Source organism: Neovison vison, chromosome 1 (genome assembly GCF_020171115.1).
Source record: "Neovison vison isolate M4711 chromosome 1, ASM_NN_V1, whole genome shotgun sequence".
NCBI classification, from domain to species: domain Eukaryota; kingdom Metazoa; phylum Chordata; class Mammalia; order Carnivora; family Mustelidae; genus Neogale; species Neogale vison.
In genome coordinates this window covers 84,984,984-85,004,122 of record NC_058091.1, presented here as the reverse complement: position 1 = coordinate 85,004,122, position 19,139 = coordinate 84,984,984, and the positions used below count along the sequence as shown (strand labels likewise).

General features: G+C 49.5%; 1 protein-coding gene across 1 annotated transcript in view; it reads right to left on the bottom strand.

The window, feature by feature from the left end:
- Positions 1-3,534: 3,534 nt before the first annotated feature.
- Positions 3,535-19,139, bottom strand: part of ZFAND3 (zinc finger AN1-type containing 3) — a 335,397-nt gene continuing 319,792 nt past the window's right edge. Inside the window, exon 6 of the mRNA XM_044250372.1 lies at positions 3,535-5,874. Within this exon, the coding sequence (XP_044106307.1) occupies positions 5,720-5,874 (155 nt within the window). The 3' untranslated portion in view covers positions 3,535-5,719. The remainder of the gene's footprint in view (positions 5,875-19,139) is intronic.

Sequence of the window (19,139 nt, the reverse complement as noted above, 5' to 3'; positions counted from 1 at the left end):
GATTCCAGGACATGTCAAGAATTCCCAGACTAATCTTTAACCTGCTTCTGCAAACAAGGAACAGCGCATTTACAGTTGGGCGTGGCTGCCTGGCCCAGCACATTCCTCCAACAGGAACAAACTTCCACCTTGAGCAGGCATGGGTGAGAAGCAAATCTTCCTGTTTGGAGTTTATACATCCAGCAACTGGAAGAATATTCTGCACACTAGCTTCTGGCTCTACATGTTTCAAGTCTTATCTCTCTTCCATTGACTCCCATCATTCAAGTCACAACACAGGATGATCAGAATGGAAGACAATGTGTAGTCCACACCTCACCTTAGTCTGTTGTGTGACCACCGAACCACCCTGCCGCCTGCCCCTCCACAGCATGTTCCCACCCTAGTCCAGCATAGATGGCACCACCATGCTTCTGTCAGGCCAAAGCAATGAAGTCACCTCTCGCTCACCCACGGCCCATCTGTCAGCAACTCCTTGGGTCGCTACCTTCAGTCTGAGTCCAGATGACTTCTCGGCCTGTCTGGTGCCCTTAGATCTGCACCACCACCATCTACCGCCTGGATTATTAAGTAGCCTCCTGGGCCTCCTGCCACCTCCCTTGCAGGCTGGTCTCCTTTACAACCCACACCTCCAATCCCGGGTGTTCCCATCTCAGATAAGAGCCCCCAGGCAGGCCCTGCACTTCTTAACCACCTCCCCCACCCATTTTGTATCACACATTTATTCCCTGCTTTTGTCCCCTCGCCCACCACGACAGACAGTAATTTTGGTCCTGACTGTATCCCTAGCACCTGGATTGATGCCAAGCACATTCCAGCTGTTCAGTGAGAGCCCCCACAGCCAGGGCTCTGGGCTGGAAGGGCCCCAGACATACAAGGTGTGCACCAAGAGCTTCTGCCTTTGGGAACTGTGTCCTGGCGACTTGCCCTTTCCTTTGGGCATTGTGTCACACAGAGTAGATCCCCACATAGGTCCTCTGCCCCTTAACTCTTCCTGCTGTCTAGTGGGCCTGGGCCTGTGGACTCCAAAGACCACAGTTCCCCCTACCGTGGGGGTCAGTTCATTCGCACATCTGACCCTGTGGCCTCCCTGCTCCCAAAGCCTTCCACAGCCCTAGCCCATCAAACACACACTCCTCCCTGAGCCTCCGCTCAGACTCATACCAGCCCGGGGAGAAGAACAGTGCAGGGTTATCTGATGAGGCTGGGGTGGGAAAAAAGTGCTAGGAACAAAAGGCCCAGCCTGGCCTCCCAAGTCTGTGGACCCAACAAGGTGTCATGCATGAACCCATTACCCACATGAGTGAAACTCTGAGTCCTGGGGAGCCTCTCACTTTCGAACAGTTTAACTGCTCACACCCGTGAGGCCAGGCCCCCATAGCCCAGAGGCTGCATGTGAGCCCAGGTGCTGCGTGCCCCTTTCCAGCCTGGCCCTGTCCCGCAGGTCCTGAGGCAAGCCATCAGTTTTATTTTGCCCCGTTTGTCAAAGCCCACCCATGTCCCTACCCCCTTTGCTCCTGGCTTGCAATCCAGTCACTGACTGGGAACACCTTTATAGGTAAACCCAGCAACAGGATACAGGTCAAGGGAAATGAATCTGCTGGGTGTTCTGGGTTACGTCATCACTGGGACAGCACATGAGAGAGGTCCACACCGGAAGCTCCCGGCTGGCCTGGCCAGAATTACCCCCCCCCCCAGTTTTCCTCAAGTGCCCAGTGCACAGGAGGTGCTTGATGAAGTGGGGTAATGTGTCCCAGGGTGTGGTGGTAATGAAAAAGCCCCATGGAATTAAAAAAAAAAAAAAAAAAAAAAAGCCCTGCGGCACGTGCCACAATGCACCAGCACCTGCATCTTCCACAGCGTCGCTGGCCAAGAAATCCATACTCCACTCTGCATCACCAAGGCTCCTGAGCCTCTCGAAGTCCTGACAGTTTGGGAGAGCTGGTCCCTTTCCATCATGTTTAAAACTTAAAAAAATTGCTACACATGCAAATAGTTGTAGGAGTGGTAAATACATGGCTCACCACATTCCTGTCCTCCATCCCCAGAGAAAACCACTGAACTTAGCTTTGTCCTCTGCATTCACCTCCACATTTCTAGGTAACGTGCTTCTACTGAGCTCTTGAATTTTCAGTTTTACGCATCATCTGCTGGCTTCCTACTATGGACAATGAGAACTTCGCCCCATCGTGCTCTGCACATACGTTCCCGGTCCCCTTAGGAGAGTTCTGTCGTCAGTTTTTGCCAGAGCAAAATGCATCTGTATGTTCATTATTCCTGTGTAATCAGAGTGGAGTCATGTAAGGCCTATAGTTCCTCTTCCTTAGTATTTCTGTGGCATTAATAAACGGTGTATTTTTACTTGCTTAACTTTCTCTGTCGGACTCCTGCCCGACCCCTGGGACAGAAGATAAAGTGTGGCGCCTTCTAGCCCTACCAGACAACAGGCAGACCTCAGCCCTGGCTGCCCAGTGCAGTCACTTCCCAGCATTCTCTGGTGTCTCCAGGGCTCCACATTTGTCTCTGCTTATTCCTCTTTTCCTGGAGCCCTCCTTCGGGCAGCTTTGAGAATGGGTGCCAAGGAGGGGATTTTGAGGCCACTGCAGACTTTTCCTGGGGGCTCTCTCGCTCTGGCACCTGCTTGGGGTGCTCTCCCTCGATAAGCCCCTTTGGAGCAAGCAGATTCTTGGTCTGCCTCGACTACCTCCTCCCACACCCCCTCCCCACAGTGGGCTTCCTGTTCCTCACTGCCACTTCCCTCCACCACCGGTCTTCTTGCCATAGGCTCCTGCTGGCATGAACAAAGCCTCCCAGATCAGCAGCAGGGACAAGGGGATGCACAGCCAGGCGTGGTGCTTTCCAAGGCCACCAGACTCCTGTGCTCTCCCCATCCACCTGTTCGCCTCCACACGCACTTCTGAGTTCCTCGAGAATTGCTCATCATCCTCAATGACAACTGGCAGTCAACACTCTGCCTTCAAGGCGGTGAGGAGGGATGCTACCGCTTCCCTGCCACACACATCCCACATGTTTTTAGACTACTTAAGATGAATATAGCAAGTGCCTCCTCTACACCAGGGCTCATACAGCACATACACCATGCTGCTCCTCCCTTGCGAGGGGTTGGGGTCCCCAGACTCTGACCCTCCCAGGCCCCAAGCACGCCCAACCCACACACCACAAAGGGGCCATCAGGGCCGGTGCCTGTTTCTTCTCATCTCCCCCGCCTACGTAACTGTCCTGCTGCCAGCAAACATACCACCCCGCAGGCCTTGTGACCTCCAAAGGCACAAGCACTCCCAGAAACAAGGGGAGCTGCTGTGGAGCCTGGAGGGGGAGCCCAGACAATGGAGAGGCTCTCTCTGCACACAAGAGCCACCTGCTTCCCTGCCACACCTCATCCAAGCTCCAGCCAGAGAGACATTTCACCATTTTTCTAGCTATACAGGTAGCACTTAGGAGAACTGGCAAAACAGAGAAATCCAAACTTTCATACGATTGGTTTAATTTTTTTTTCAGCAGGAGAAAAAAGAATAAAGTTACAAGATTCTTTTAATATTTTCACAATGTTAAAACTAAAACTGAGCTCTAGGCTATGTGTGTAAGTAAATCTAAAACACAAAAGGGTTAAATAAGATCTTCTCTTTTAAAGATACAAGAATTTAAGCTTTCCTTACATTTAACAAACTTCACAGAACAGATACTGCAGGGGAACAAGCCCTCCCCCCACCCCCAGCTCTACCATCAGGAAGTGAACATGGGCTGCGAGCCCTGTGTGCCACTGGGCTCCCTGGAGAGCCTGCTCCCATCCCTGCCTCAAAGCAGCAGCGGTGGGGCCTGAGGAGGGCCGGAAGAGAGCGGGGGGGCAAGGGGGGCCCTCTTCAGGATCAGAGCTTGACGGGGGCCTAGACAGGCCGCCTCACTGAGGATGGCCATGTACTGGCCAGAGGGCCGTGGCTTGACAACAGTGGTAAACGCAGGCAGACCCGGCCCCTCTGCCCTGGGCTGCCCTGGAGCAAGACACCGGTCTGGGTCCTGAAGCAAGAATAAGGCTGGAGATTTTGCAGCGGATTCCACTCTGGTGGGGGTGGGATGGGAGGAAGAGGTTGGTAAGAGCATGATTTCCTATTTCAGTATTCCGGATCAAAAAACATTTGTAGTTGCAGGTGTTTGGCTGTGAACTGCAGAGTCGAACTGTTGGTCGTGGTATAAAAGGGAAAGTTTGCTGGGTTAAGCTATTCCAGGAGCCTGTATGTGGGCAGATCCAAGCCACCTTTGTAGGAGCCTGGGACTCTCACCAGCCCGGACCAGACGGGGTCTCTGGCCCATTCCACTCTGTTCAGGCCTTCCAGAGAATCTTAATCCTGTCTCCCCTCCCTGCCCCCATCAGATCGGTGATGATTCCCTAACTCGGGCAAACAGGCCCATATCCACCCTCCCCACCTGGCCTGAGCTACCACAGCTACCGACTCCTCTCTACCTGCAGGAAGAGGCACGGGCTGAGAAATATGGCCTCCCACCCCCCGTGCAGAGCAAATGTCTCACTCAGAACTGGGCCATGGCCACGAACCACTGTTCTAGACAGATCACCCCGCTGCCCCTGTCACGCAGGCTGCCTCCCCTTCCTAAACTTGCTATGTGGTAGAGGTCTTCCCCTGGACTGTGGAGCTGCACAGACCAAGGGGCTGGGTCATGGCATCATCTTCTTGGCCCCGAAAGGGCTGGGCAGGCGGCCACTGGAGGGGGCAGAGGTTGTGGGCGGCAGCATCCCACATGCTCCCCCCCAGCCCTTCTACTGATTCCCGTTGGCTATGAAATGTCTTTTTAAAAACTCCCAATATAGAAATCTAGCTGCAGAGGCCAGTCCATAGATCCCAGCCGCAGCTGCTGTGCTGTAATTAGCCTTATTTGATCAATTGCCAGATCCCTGCACTTGGCAAATGGCAAACCAGAGCCAGTGGGGTCAGGGTGCGCCCCTGGAGCTTCTCATGACCGTGGGTCCTATATAGAAAAGATGGGTCTCGTACATGGACTAGTCTTGAGTGGAGCTAATTTTCAAAGTGAGGTTATTCTTTCTCTTCTCATGTGCTGAGAGAGTTTTTTTCATAGCAAGTCAGGTAAAAAAATTTTCCTAAGAACCTACCACCCCACCCCCATTTCCAGCTTTGTGGGAGAGCGAAGCCACCACCCAGCCCAGCCACATGGCCAGTCTCAAAAGCCTCCTGTGGCCAAGGCACGCGTGGCCATCAGGTATCCTGGCTACTGGGACTAAGGATAAGTGAAGAGGTGAAAGGCCGAACATTAACCAGAGTTTCTGGCAAAGCCATGTGCGTCATGGGAACTTTAACACCAGCTTCTACTCCTCTATTAACTCAAGAGTCTCCATCTGGAACACTTTCCGCTTAAGGCTTTTTATAAGTTTGACTCCAGCAGTGACAGGTATGTGTTGTTTTAAATCCACTAGCCATGCTCAAAAAAAAATATTCTTCATGTTTTAATTTTATACAATGGCTAGCAGGCACCTTAGTAACCAGCCAGAAATCAATTTCAACCACCATCAACCCCTAAACTACAGTACCAGGACGGCTGGCTAAAGAAAGGAAACGGACTGGCTGTAGTCTGACGCGTGCCCAGTACAAGGTGTCTGGCTGACTTTGTCCTAAATAAGGCTAACATTAGTGAACTAAGAACAGCGTCATGTGGCGGCCGTGCCTGGCCTTCAGGAGCACCCCTCCCCAATGCGCTGGCAGGAGCGCCCCACTTTCCGGTCCAGTTTCACCATTTTCATGATGGCTTCCTCTCGGCCGCGGCCCATGTGGTCGAACGTACAGTCATGCTGCTCGGGGAGGCGATGTAACATACAGAACACATAACCTGCAACAGTGGGAGAAGCAGAAAAGACACACAGTTAGGGTGGCCTCTGAACGCATAAAGCCCAGCACTCATTCTGGGCTGGAGGACAGCAGCCACCGGTAAGGAAGGGGGCCTGTGACTTCCCGTCTCCCAGCTCCTCCTCCAGTCAGTCCAGGGGCCTCTCGATGTCCAAGCGTGGCTGCTCAGACACTGACTCTGCATTCAATGCTGCTCCTGCCTGAATCCTGAAAATGGAACCCCAAAGATGACTGGTGCAGTGAGACACACCCCCTTCCCCAGGAGATGAGTGGGTTCTGAGTCCCCTTCCTTCCCCACCAAACGGGAGAAGGCAGAAAGCGACCAGCTCAACACTTTTCCAGCCTGGGCAAACTGTAACATACACCACAGGACACCCACCACTTCTAGGAGGCAGGGAGGAAGCAGAAATGATTATGGCTTAAACTAACATTCTACCTCCTGTATGGTGAGGGCTTAGGGAGATGGTGGGTGTGATCAAACCACAGCCTACAAGGAGTGGAGGCTCTCAGAAGAAAATGGATTATTTCAAGCGCTGGAAAAGGTATACGTATAAATAGGGGGAAGAACAGAAATGTTGCCCTCTAATCGCCAGCCACCTCAAAGGAACCTGATGCTTCTAACTCCACCTGGTAGGTCAGGAGGCTGCAGGGCTGCTCCTCTTTCTGGAGCGGAGAAGTCAAGGGAGACACTGATGAGGCGAGCAGATTGAGGGACCCAGGAGAGGCCCACAGAGAAAGGAAATGGTACAGGTGAAGTCTCTCTGGGAGGAAACAGCAAGAGGAGGCCCTCAGGGAGTCAGCAGGAAGCTCAGAGGACAAAGGCAACACAGAGCTGCCAAGGATCTGGCCCTTTCCCTTTCTATTCTGCTCAATTTCAAACTGCTGACGGGTGTATGGATGTGTGTTTGGGGGGTGGGGGTGGGGAGACAGACAGCTGATGTCGCCTATGACTGTCTTGCCCCCTCTCTCAGGGAGGGGGAGATCCAGGCTGGGAAGACACCTGCCTGTGCTGGCTGGCCCCCTGTCCCCACTCACCCCGTCAGTCCTATGTGGTCATACTTCCAGGCCCCACGCGCCTACACCAGATCCACAGGACCGACCTGTAGGTGAACCTTCCCTAAACCTCCTCTCCCTGGGCGCCTGGGCAGGTATCCCACAGCAGCCCTTCCAAGCCAATGCTCTCTTCACAAACAACATCTCTTCCCAGAGACGACTTTTTTTTTTTCCCCCTAAGACTTCTTTTACACCTAGATCTCACTGCCCAGAGTGAATGAGCAGCCACCTCTTGTAAAGCACAGTGCATCCATGTCTACATCCTCAATTTCTTTTCTTTTCAGAGCTGAAGGGTGGAGGCAGTGATTTCAGAAGAACAGCATTAGTTGAAGCAAAGACAAGTGACCCGGACAGGCAACAGTTGTAAGATTCACTTCATCTAGAGAACATTCTTCAGCTGATAAAACCCTGCTCAGATGCCTTGAGCTCACGCTGTGTACAGAACACGTGCACATGGCCTGGGGGCCTGAGTGACCAGGCTGAGCCTGGACCATCCACTGTGAGAAAAAAACGCATTATTAACTGCTTCCCAGGGAGAGCATGGCAATATGTTTGGCTCTAAATTGGGACTGGGTTTAAGGAAAAGAAAGAACACAGATGAAATTTTTGTCTCCCGAGAAGTCAAGCTCCCCCTTGGTCCAAAAGCAAAGTTAAGATTAATGAGCTTATGTGTTATATTTACTGATAAGTTCATTACTTGTAGATATTGGATAGCAGTTGTCTTTGTCCTAAAGGACTTCCCAGCCTAAGTGCGGATGGCCCCAATACGCATTCTCCATCTAACAAGCACAGCTGTCTTTTGGGAGCAAAGCCCACCTGGCAGGGGAGAACCTGCTGCTAAGACTGGGGCCTGGGGCGGGGTACCACAGTACGGTGGCATGATGTGTGTGAGGACAGTTATGTTACCAAGTCCTGACACACTTCTATAACCTCAGCACCTACAATAAGGGGTGGGAGAACCCCTGCTGCCCCTTCCCTTCCTTTTTTTTCAAGATACTGAGATGATGCAGGAGAAGGTCCCAAGTGCTCTTCTCTACTTTTGACAAACGGTGCCGGCTGAATTAAAGTAGCAGGAAATGGATTACTTCTGAAATTAACTCGGCCCTGGCTCAGCCTAACACCTCATTAGTCAAAGGCAGACTGGGGTGGAGGGGAAAGGCTGTAGTCTTGTTCTTATCACACCCCCCCACAACCTTGCTTAGTGCTTGCCTTCTGCTGGCTAGAGAGCCGCCACCTCAGGGAATCAGAGAACCCCAGGCTCCATCTGGAAAAGGAAGCAGGCCGTGACAACCCACAGCAGCTGCCTGATACACTCTCTCCCAGCCTGAGGATTCTCCAGCCAGCCAGAAACATCTCATTTCTCCATTCGAGTTCTGTGTACCTCTGTTAGACACAACTTGACACTTGGCTTTGATTTCTACAAGGTGAAAACCACTACACAGCTCTACACTTGGGAGCAGCATGGGTAACAATTAGAATATATGGCACTGTCATTCACTACGGAAACGTCTCGGGAAATTCCAGAAGGCTAGCTGTCCAAGTTGCTGCACTGAGGTTGTTAGCTGACATAAATTAAGCTCAATCCCCTCTTCTATCAGGGTCATTCTCCAAAAGGAAGTTATATGCTGGAACTTGTCCCAAATGCTGAGTAGACATTATCCATTGACAGCAGCCAGTCGGCTAAACGCATGGCTAAACACATGTCCATGTCAGTGCTGGGGAGTGGGCGGCTCTGGATACAGGGGAGGGCAGGAATGACTGGTGGGTGGGACGAATCTCTGTCCTTTTCTTGGTACCCACAGGTCTGTTACCAGAAACCTCTGCAAGTGTCACGAACTCTCAATTACTCTCTGATTGGATTCTTTAGACCAAGCTGGATATGGAGAAATGAGTTCAGGCTGCTGGGGAAGATGACTGTTCTTAATTTCAATGATGAACACGATTTTAAAACACAAGGGGATTTACAGCCTCCATCTGTACCAGATGATTCTCCACACTGTTTGTTCATCAGCAACCAACTGGGGCCTTTCCAGAGAGGGTCAACCAAGGCAGTGTCTGAAGGGATGAAAGCACAGAGGACAGTGAGCTGGTCAGCTGAGATGCAACAGGAGTTTGGTATCATCACCCAGGGTACCATACAATTCTTTTTTCCCTGATTTAAAAAACTGTGTATCAAAATTAAAATCACTCACTCATGTGCATATGTAACATTCCATATCCATATGCTGGTTATGGCCCCGAAGTTCAGTGACATGTAGTTTGAAAAATAATTTCAAAATACTTTTCCCTACAATGACTATACACCACATAGTACTTTATAGGGATGAGGAGGGATCAGGGGCTGGAGAATGTGATTAAAAGGACACTGATCCCCAAAACAGAAGGAAAACACCCAAAGCAAAGCTTTTGAAAATATGATCTGCCTGCTAAATGTGCTTTAACTTCAGCCCTTTCCTTGCCATCTCATGTGACCGGCTGCCCTGCTCCTTACAGCCCCAGATTACTGGTTTTCCATGACATACTGGCCTGAAGGCAGCTGCAGAGCTCCTGTAAGGCCACCAGAGTTGTTTTCAATAAACCTGCACAAAACACTCAAGAACCTGTGTGGGCGTTTTCTTTGTTTGCTGGCACTGAAGAGCAATTTGGGACGAGCCCTTGATTAAAAAGGGAGGGTGAAGAAGGCTCTCTGAGCACTTTGTTCTATAGCCTACCTTCCTTCCATGGCCACTCCCTGGCTTCTGACAGGCCATCCTGTATGTAGAAAGAGGGACAGCAGGCCGACTACAGGTGATCCCAATCAGCCCCTCCCTGGCAGCTGAGCTGGAAGGTCTCCAGCAGCTACACCCTCATGAAAAAATCTTGAACTAAGCAGCCAGCATTAGGAGAGAAGAGGCTGCCTGCCTAGATGGCCCCAGAGGCTGACCTACCTGGGCTCATCCTGGGTTGCCCAAGTCTGTGGCTATGGACAGCGAAAGATGGGAGGATACCAGAAGCCTCCCTAACTCTGTCACTATCACAGACACAGGATTACAGCAGACAGCAAGAAAACACAATTGAGGACTATCTAACCCTCGGTCCAGAAAGACTGTATCCCGCATGAGAAATACAAAGCGCTCCTGATGTGGACCTGGGGCAGCCAAGAGCCATATGCCACATCAGCCTGAAGATGCCCAACACCCAATGGCCCTGAAAACACATTCAACGCAAAACAGGCTCATTTCTCCAAGACTCACAAAGATCTGAAGGGCAGCTTTAATTCGGTGGGAACCAAACTTGACCTGACCCTTCAGCTTTAAAAGCTAACATCTGGAAGTCATACTGTTCATCTTAGAGTCCTCATCCACAGTTAAAACCTCACATCTGCTTACACAGGGAGGGGTTTGGGTATCTTGAGACTCAAACATACAGGACCCAGAACAATTTGCACAAATGCTGCCATCGACGATGACAGCCAACACTTTGCTCTAAGTGCTATGAAAGCTGTAACACTGGTTCCTGTTTACTGACTTGTTTACAAAAATCCACAACAATCACTGCCCAAGAGGAACACTGGGAAAGCTTGTCCCAGACCCTGTGACCTTTACCTCTCACTAGTGCTGGTAGGCAGGGCCCTGAGGGCAGCTGAACCAGATAATAAACGCTTTAGTGGCCAGCTCTGCCCGTGCACGGCCCCCCACCCACAAGCCTGGGGAAATAGCCAAGTACGGGGGCGAGGGTGTGTGTGTGGGGGGCGGCGGGGAAGTTGGGTGCAGGAGCTGGGGGCAGAGGGAGGGAGGCAACCTTATAACCTGCGAGCAGTGCCCACCCTTGGCTGAGGCCCTGTCTCACTAACACAACCACCCCCACCGCCCCCCACCCCCCCCAACCCCAGGCCAAGCACTTCCCTCCAAACTCTAAGAATTAAGCAGGGGTTGAACCTTTTTTCATGGAATTTCCCAAGGGAGATAAAGCAATGCTAAAATCCACATTCAATGTCTGAGTCCTTCACATTTTTATTGAATCCCTGTCAGAGAGAAATGCTGCTTATCGGTTTTATCTTAGGCTGCTATTTATTTTTTAAAAAAGATTTTATTTATGAGAGAGAAGAGAGAGAGCACAAATGGTAGGGAGGGGCAGAGCCAAAGGGAGAAACAAACTCCCCACTGAGCAGGGAGCCTGACACAGGGCTGGATCCTGGGGATTCTGGGATCATGACCTGAGCTGAAGGCAGACACTGCACCCACTGGGCCAGCCAGGCGTCCCCAAGCAGCACTATTTAAAGTTGGCAAAGCTGGGAAGCCCTGGATACTCCTGGACTTCAGTCAAACATTTGTTTTCTTGCAGATCCCATAACCCCAGCTTAAAGGCTCACCCACAATGGCAGTTTTAGTAAAGCCACAGACCAGGGCAAGCAAGCCTCAGCTCACTTTTTACGTCACTTACAAGAAATATTTTACACTTTCTCGCTCATTTGAATTTCAAATTGCCAAAGGTTCAAGAAGAAACTAAAACTACTGACAAGCCTTGGAGTGGAGGCCTATGACATGACCCACTGGTGCACAGCCGTCTGCGCACACACGTCCGTCCCAGCGCACCTGCCCACCAGCTCTGGAGGCTGTGCTGGCCGCGGAGTGGTCCTGAGGCCCAGGCAGGAGGAAAATCAGAGGCTGCTCCTACACAGGAGCATGGGCTCCAACAAAGAGAACCTACCCGAGACCTCCCAAAGCTTCCTGAAGAAACCTGGCAATGGACACTCTCAACCCATCAACAGAAACCACCTGTGATCCACGTGCCTATTTAAAGAACAGATGACAAATATTCCTGACCCATGTGTCTGAAATGACCAGGCAAGCTCGTTAGAAAAAAGAATCACCTTTTTTTCCAGCAAGGTAAAAGTTTCTTAAAGCTCAGGACAGCAAGCTGACCTCATAGCTCATTTGTAAGTGCGTGCTGGGAGCAGCAGGCGGCTACAGGAAAGCTTGCTGGAAAGCATTAGCCATTTATAACCCCACCAGCAGCAACCCCGGATTACACCACATCTACTGACCCAACGCCCAAGGCAGAATTTGCAGCACAGAAATGTATTAAAGGATCTTAATGCATTTTATTTCATCAGACCCATGGTACGGGCAAAGCAGCTGCAGGTGTTTCAGGAATGGAATAGGGTCTGCTTTACATTCTCCTCCACCTCTGGCTCTGCATGGTGGAAGGAAAAGCATCACACTCCCAAGAAGCAGCACTGGATATCCTGGCTCACAAGCTGGCAGGCACAGTGCTTTGCTGGACTTGGGGAGAGAACGGGCGGACAGGCATCAGTCTGTCCATTCTTTTTTTTTTTTAAGATTTTATTTTATTTATTTGAGAGAGAGAGAGACAGTGAGAGAGAGAATGAGCGAGGAGAAGGTCAGAGAGCGAAGCAGACTCCCCATGGAGCTGGGAGCCTGATGTGGGACTCGATCCCGGGACTCCAGGATCACGCCCTGAGCTGGAGGCAGTCGTTTAACCAACTGCGCCACCCAGGCGTCCCCAGTCTGTCCATTCTTCAGAGGAAAGGTGAATTTGCAATTTGGAAGAGCCTATTCTACTCGACAATTTAACAAAAAGCACTAAAACATACCAAGACAATTCTAAAACAGAAACAATCATCTGTTTCCCCCCAAACCGATTAAAATACCAGTTAGACAGAAGGTAAATGCTAGCACAAGAGGCAGTGTGACAGAAAGCAGAAGACGGGGACCCTGTGCGACGAGCTCCTCACGCGGCTGTGCACACTCAGCCCATGGCTCTGAGAGAACAGTCAGCAGCAGCGGAGAGAAAACTGTCCTGGTCCAGCGTGACGAAGCTCCTGATGCAGTCTGCACGTACCTCATTGTAAAAGTATAAAAAATTCACCACTCTGGGTATCCTTTATCGCTCTCTAGACGGCTCCATTCTTGCAAAAACCTGAATGATCTTTTTCCTCTCCTCTGGGGGAAATGTGTGCCCTGTCTCAGTAATGTCTCCTGTCACCCAGCTCAGGAGGCCTCCCTTTCCTTGACCTTCAGAGAACAAGTCCTGCCCCCCTGGTTCTAGCCTCCCCCACCCAGGAAAACCTAGTCCTATTTCTGGCACCTGGGATGGAAGTGGGGCAGGGCACCTGCACCAGAAAGGATACTGGGCCATCAACTCTGACTTGTGCAAACCCCGCTCCGAGCAAGCCCTATAACACCTCAGCGCCCAAGAGAAGGGGGCTGGCTGCTGGCTCGCTCACCTTCTGCTAGACTGTTTTACCTACAGATGAACATATATTTAAAAACTAAGAGAAAATGGATCCAGGTGGTTTCTGCCACAGAAATAATGACTTGCTCTTTCAAACACCATTACATTTAAGGAGCCGAGAGCATTAGCCTCTTGCTACCTTGGGCAGTTTTAAGGATCTGGAAAACCCTAGGAGGTACCGCTACTCTGATCTCCTCTCCATCCGCCCCCCCACCCCCCCGGCCCCACCACCAGCCTCTCAGGGCCTCAGAGAATAGTAAGGTACTGATAGGAAACTTCTATTTCTCTGGTGACCTTATCCTCCTCTCAGCAGACTTGAAATTTGTTTGCCTTTCTCTTTCAGCATTACCTTGTCCTTTAAAAGATTACCTTCTCAAATGGAGCACTCACCTAGAAAACTAGCTCCAAAGCTACAATGGAGAAAAGAAAAAGGGCCCCACACATCCCACCCAAGAGCCACCGAGGGCACGGTCTGGGCGCACAGGAGCAACTCTGCTACCAGACCTGCCAGAGAACTGTGGCCTGTTTAGCCAGTGCGAGGACTACACAGACAAGTCACAGAATATCAGTGGTGCTCGGACTATAAATGCCATGTGTCTCTCTCCAGAAGAACACTAGGAAAAGAAAGGAATACTTCTCCCATTTTTCTCTGTTGGCCTTCCACTTCATGTGGTGAGGTCATAGGAGAGTACAAAGATGACAGATTGGAGTTGGGAGAGATCAATGGCTTAAGTCACACCCTTGCTGCTAGGGCAAATCTCACAAACAGGGTAATCTCAAGGTCTCTTTCTGGATAACCGAGTGAAAAGCTTGTGCTTTGGAGCCAAAGTACTGGACTCAAGTTCTAGCTGCACTGCTCTGACATTTAATCTTTTAGAGCCTCAATTGTGCCTCTCATAAAATGGGGTTACAGACATGAAAGCAGCCAGTGCAAGGCAGGTTGGTTGCTGCTGGGATGGCTCTTCTGACTTTTGTCACCTTACACAATAAAACACACTGGGACTTCAAGGCTGGGAGCCCCTTGCCCTGTCCCTTCCTCCTACTCCTCCTCCCCTTCACCTCTCAGTCTACTCCCTGGTTTCCTTCTCGTAAGTGAAGCTGCTACCGACACAGGAGAATTAATGTGAAATCTTCCTCTGGACACGTGATGCACTTTCCTCTACCCCCTGCACAAACCTCTCTGTACCGAGGCACAGGCACAGTAAGTGACAAGCTCAGTAAATCTTCTGTTGAAGATATGCAAATGTTAGAGAAACTTGATTTAAATATATGAAGACTACACAGGGCAGGCGAGAAAGCACTCACTGGTTAGGGACACTATGAAAGGGACCTGGAAACTTTCCAAGGACAGTGGAGAGCAGCTCCTCTGCTCCTGTGGGGGCTTCTCCACAGCTATGGCCGTGAATTCTGCAAGCCCCTGTTACAATCAGAGGCAGTGCATGTGTGTTTCCCAGTTTGGTCACGTACTGACTGTGTGCTGAAGAGGCCATGTCTATCTCCCTGAGGCTGGCGGGCTGGGAGCTGCAGTGGAAGGAGGAATGAGAGAAAGGAACAGACTCTAGACACTCAGAGAACAATTATGCTTTTATCCAAACTGCACCAGTATCCCATGCACTTGTTTTGTGCTTCAAGAATGAGAAGTCTCTCCACATGCCTCTTGTTTTCACATTAACTCAAACAGGTCACTCTGAGGAGCTCAAGAGTGTAAGTATGCTCTTTTCTATTTTCACAATGTTAAGCCTTAAAAGTCACAAGTCCCACAACAGACATCTGCTGTCCACCATTCGAAGCATGTGCAGAAGGGAGGGCAGAGAAGCTGATCTCTTGATTCCCCATTTTTAAGGTTAATTTAAACACAGCCTCTCTCCTGGAGGGCAAGAGGCTTATTCAGCAGCAGAAGATTGTTTCAGCTGTAGACAGGAGTTCAGGCTTGAGAACAGACTATAGACTACATACGTTAAACCCCCCAGTGAATGGACAGCCCACCCCAGGATTCTAGAGACTTCTTACCTGGCTATGTGGAAGAAGCTGACCTCACAGCCTAATTCCCCTTCACCTGGAGAGTGTGTGGGGAGGGGGCTCAGATACAGTTACAGTCTGGCTATGTAACAAGCTCCATGAATGAAGACTGCTCATTGCTAAATCCAATGGGCCCTTTTCGGTTCTCCTTGATAGCGTCTGGAACAGTTTACTACTCCCGAGGACTCCCATGGGCACAGGCTACTTTCCCTGTTTTTGGTCTCCTGCACTAGTGTTAGAATTATTCAGTGCTGGACTCTCTTTTTGTCTCACCCCATACTTGTCCCAGGGTTTAAAGCCCTAACCATACATGCCAACAACTTTGGAATTTCTCTCTCTGCTCCAGATCTCTCTCTTTGGAGCTCTATGCCTCTGGATCCCCTTATCTACTGGATATCTTGGATACCTTAGACTTAAGGCATCCAAAATGGAATACTTGCTACTTCTTCAGCAATTTGCTTCTCTTTCAGTGTCCCCCACTCTACTAAAAGAATGGGCTCACCCTGCTGCCAGTCACTCATGACAGAAGACTAGGTCATCACTGATATCTTCCTCATTCTTCAACTACCAAGTCCTGTGGATCCTATTTCCAAAAATCAAATTCCTTCTCTTCCTTCCATCTCTATCACTGCCACCCAGTCAAAGCCACCAGTATCCCTCACCAGGGCTACTATAATAGCCTTCTCTGGGTGGCTGACAACCTCAAATCCATCCTGCTCACAGGAGCCACAGTGATTCCACACACCCCCGTCTCTGATAATCACACTCTTATTTAAACCCTTTAATGGTTTCCCAAGAAGGAAAATCAATTTCACCACCTTCGCTCACTCTCATGCCTTTCAGCCCTGCCCCCTGTACTCTAGACACACTGCCCTAACCAAATTCTGGCTTCTTCGGCTTCAATGGCTTTTCCTCTGGAAGACCATCCTAGACCTTCAGACTAGTCTCGGGCCCTACTATCCACTGTTCATGGCATCCTGGACTTTTCCTTGAAGCACTGGTCATAACTATAACTGTAGGTATCATTTGTGTGTAATTTTCATTTAACTTATTTTCCTGTCTAGGTTTCGTGAAAGCAAGAACCATACTTCTATAATTTAATGCCTCGAACAGTGGGTGGTTCACTCAGAATATTTCGACTGAATGATGGAGAGGTTAGTTACAGACAGACAGTTTTTGGTACCTCTGGGGATAAGTAAAAGCCTGTGAAGAGGTCAAGTGGCCAAATCCCATCTGCTCACCCTCACCTCTCTCAATAGCATGTGTCTCGTCTCCCTCTCTTATAGGATCTTCCCCTCAGCTTCTGTAGTATTCTGGGATATTCCTGATCTTCCTTCCACCTTGCCGGTTGCAGCTCCCTGGAATCCTTTACTGGCCTCCCTTCTGAAACCACCAGAGAAAGTAGTACTCTTACACTTTCACATTTCCTTTTAAGTAAATCTCATCCAGACCCAAATCTTCAAGTATAGTCTAAATACTGATGCATCTGGAATTTAGTTTTCAACCACTGATTCTTCCTCTAAACTCCCATATCCAATGTACTCCTTGAAAAAAACACTCAACTAGACCGGTTAACAGGAATCTCAACTATAACATGTTCAAAATAGAACTTTTAATCCTCTTGACTCCATTATTGGCTGGTCTCCTAATCTTCCCTTCATCTGTGAATGATGGCACATCCACACAGCTGCTCAACCAGGACTCCTTGATTCCTCATTCCCTTACTCCTCACACCAACTTTTAGTAGTCTCATTGGATTTATCTCTAAATGATGTTCTGAATCTGCTCTGCTTCTCTCCATCATCTGACAGCAAAGGTCCTGTGGGAAGAATGAGTACAGCATGCTGAAGGAAGAGAACAAAGGCCAGCAGGGCTGGGATGGAGTGAGACCAAATCTCCACCATGGTTAGCAAGAGCCCACAACGAGTTGCCCTCTTCTTCCTTTGCTGCCCTCCAAGCCTTCTCTTTCAGAGCAGTTAAAGGGATTTCTTTTCTTTTCTTTCTTGGTAACTGACTTGAGATGTACTTTTTAAATATTTGTTAATTAATTCCTGTTTGAATAGGTAATACATGAATATAACAGACATTCAATTTGCATGAAATAATATTCAGCAAAAAGTTAGTCTCTCATCCCATTCTCTTAGTTACCCTCCCCAGAGGCAAAGCTACCACTACTACCAGTTCTTATGTATTCTTGATAGTCTATGCACAAGCATTATGTTTATCTCCCAGAGGGACAGAAATGTAATATAAAATGTAAATCAGATCACACCACTCCTTTGCCTAAAACCCTTCAATGCCTTCCCACTACTTTCAGAGTAAAATTCTAAGTCCTTACAAAGGCCTACTTGTCCCCCCCTTCTAGTCCTGACTGCTTCTCCTCACGTACTTTACTTCAACCACAGGGGCCACCTTTCTGGTCCCAATCTGCCCAGTTGTTCCTGCCTCAGGCCATTTTGCTGCTGTTCTCTTGATCTGGGGCACTTTCCCCCTAGTTCTCTGAATAGTTCTCCTAGCTTTTCTGTATCAGCTCAGCTTTCACCTCCTCCTTCCCCCCACCCCCACTGCCACTTGCCCTTCTCATTCTGCCATCCTGTTACACCAGAGCACTTACTCCCATCAGGAAGTATCTCATTTATCTGTTTCCTTGTTTACTGCAACTCTCCCCCAAAGAATAAAAGCACCATGAGGTCAGGGGCTTTGTCAATTTTATTCCCTGCTTTTCCTCTAGAACTCACGTAAGTAAACTGAATAAATAAATAATTTGAGTCAACAGCCGACTCATTAAAAACAGAAGAAAATTACTTCTAGCAATAAAAGAATATTAATGCTGGTAACTTTGCCCCTCCCCAACACTCCTGGAGAGAGGAACACCATCACACATTCTATCTCCAATTACTTGGGTGAACAGAAGCACAGTGAGCACAATCTGAAACTATTATTGTCTGGCTTTGGATATTCTGTTTGCAGTAGCAGGTTTACTTTCCTAATTATGCTTTTCTATTGCCGTTATTAATATCAGCCTATACTCCCTGAGCTCACTCTGAGAGGCAACCCAGAAATGTCCAAGATGCCATGAGACACTCTCCTAGAGTTAAAACTTGGCTGTAACTCATAAGCACAAATGAGCTGAGTACAAATAATGAAGAACTGAACATCATCACCCAAATTCCCACTGATATTCATTTCCTACCCCACCCCAGCATTTTGGTCAATTACTCCAGATTCCGTGGAAAATTAATCCTGAGCTAACAATCTAGTTCAAAGGAAGAGCTGCATAACTGATACAAGAGCATTAACACAAACCTGGCCCTTTTATCTGTAAATCTGGAAACCTTCCCTTCCCAGGTACACCTGTAACACTGCAGTGTGCCGCTCTAGAGAGCACACATCATCCCCTATCTTAATCACAAGGATGCACAGACCCTGTGGTGTGCTGATGCAGAGCTTCCATCTCCCAGGGACCTTGGGGCAGACATGGTTCAAGAAGAGGAGCATGTGAGTGTGTGGAGTGGCCTGCTGCTAGACAGCATAATCCCGTGAGGAAGAGACTGGCTCAGTGCCTCAAGGCACAAGCGGGCTGCCAAAAGACAAGGCTGCCATTACCCACAGGGATGTCTTCAGCAGCAGCAGCCACTGCCTGCTACCTCCCACTCTACGGTCCAAGAACAATCCATCTGCATCCAAGCAATATCTTGACTGGTATTTAGAAAAGTTTGGTCATAGGGTGCATCTAACATCTGCATGACATGCTTGTCCCCTGTGCCTCTGCAGGCCCTGAACACTGCTGTGGAGAACTCGCCAGCATAACTGAAGGGGGCCTGGCTGTATGCCGCATAAGAGAGCAACACAGGCCAGTGCCAGCTGCCTCCCAGTCACCCATCATGATACTGCATATTTCAGCAGGTACAAGAGCTGGTGAGGCCCCATGATCATGGA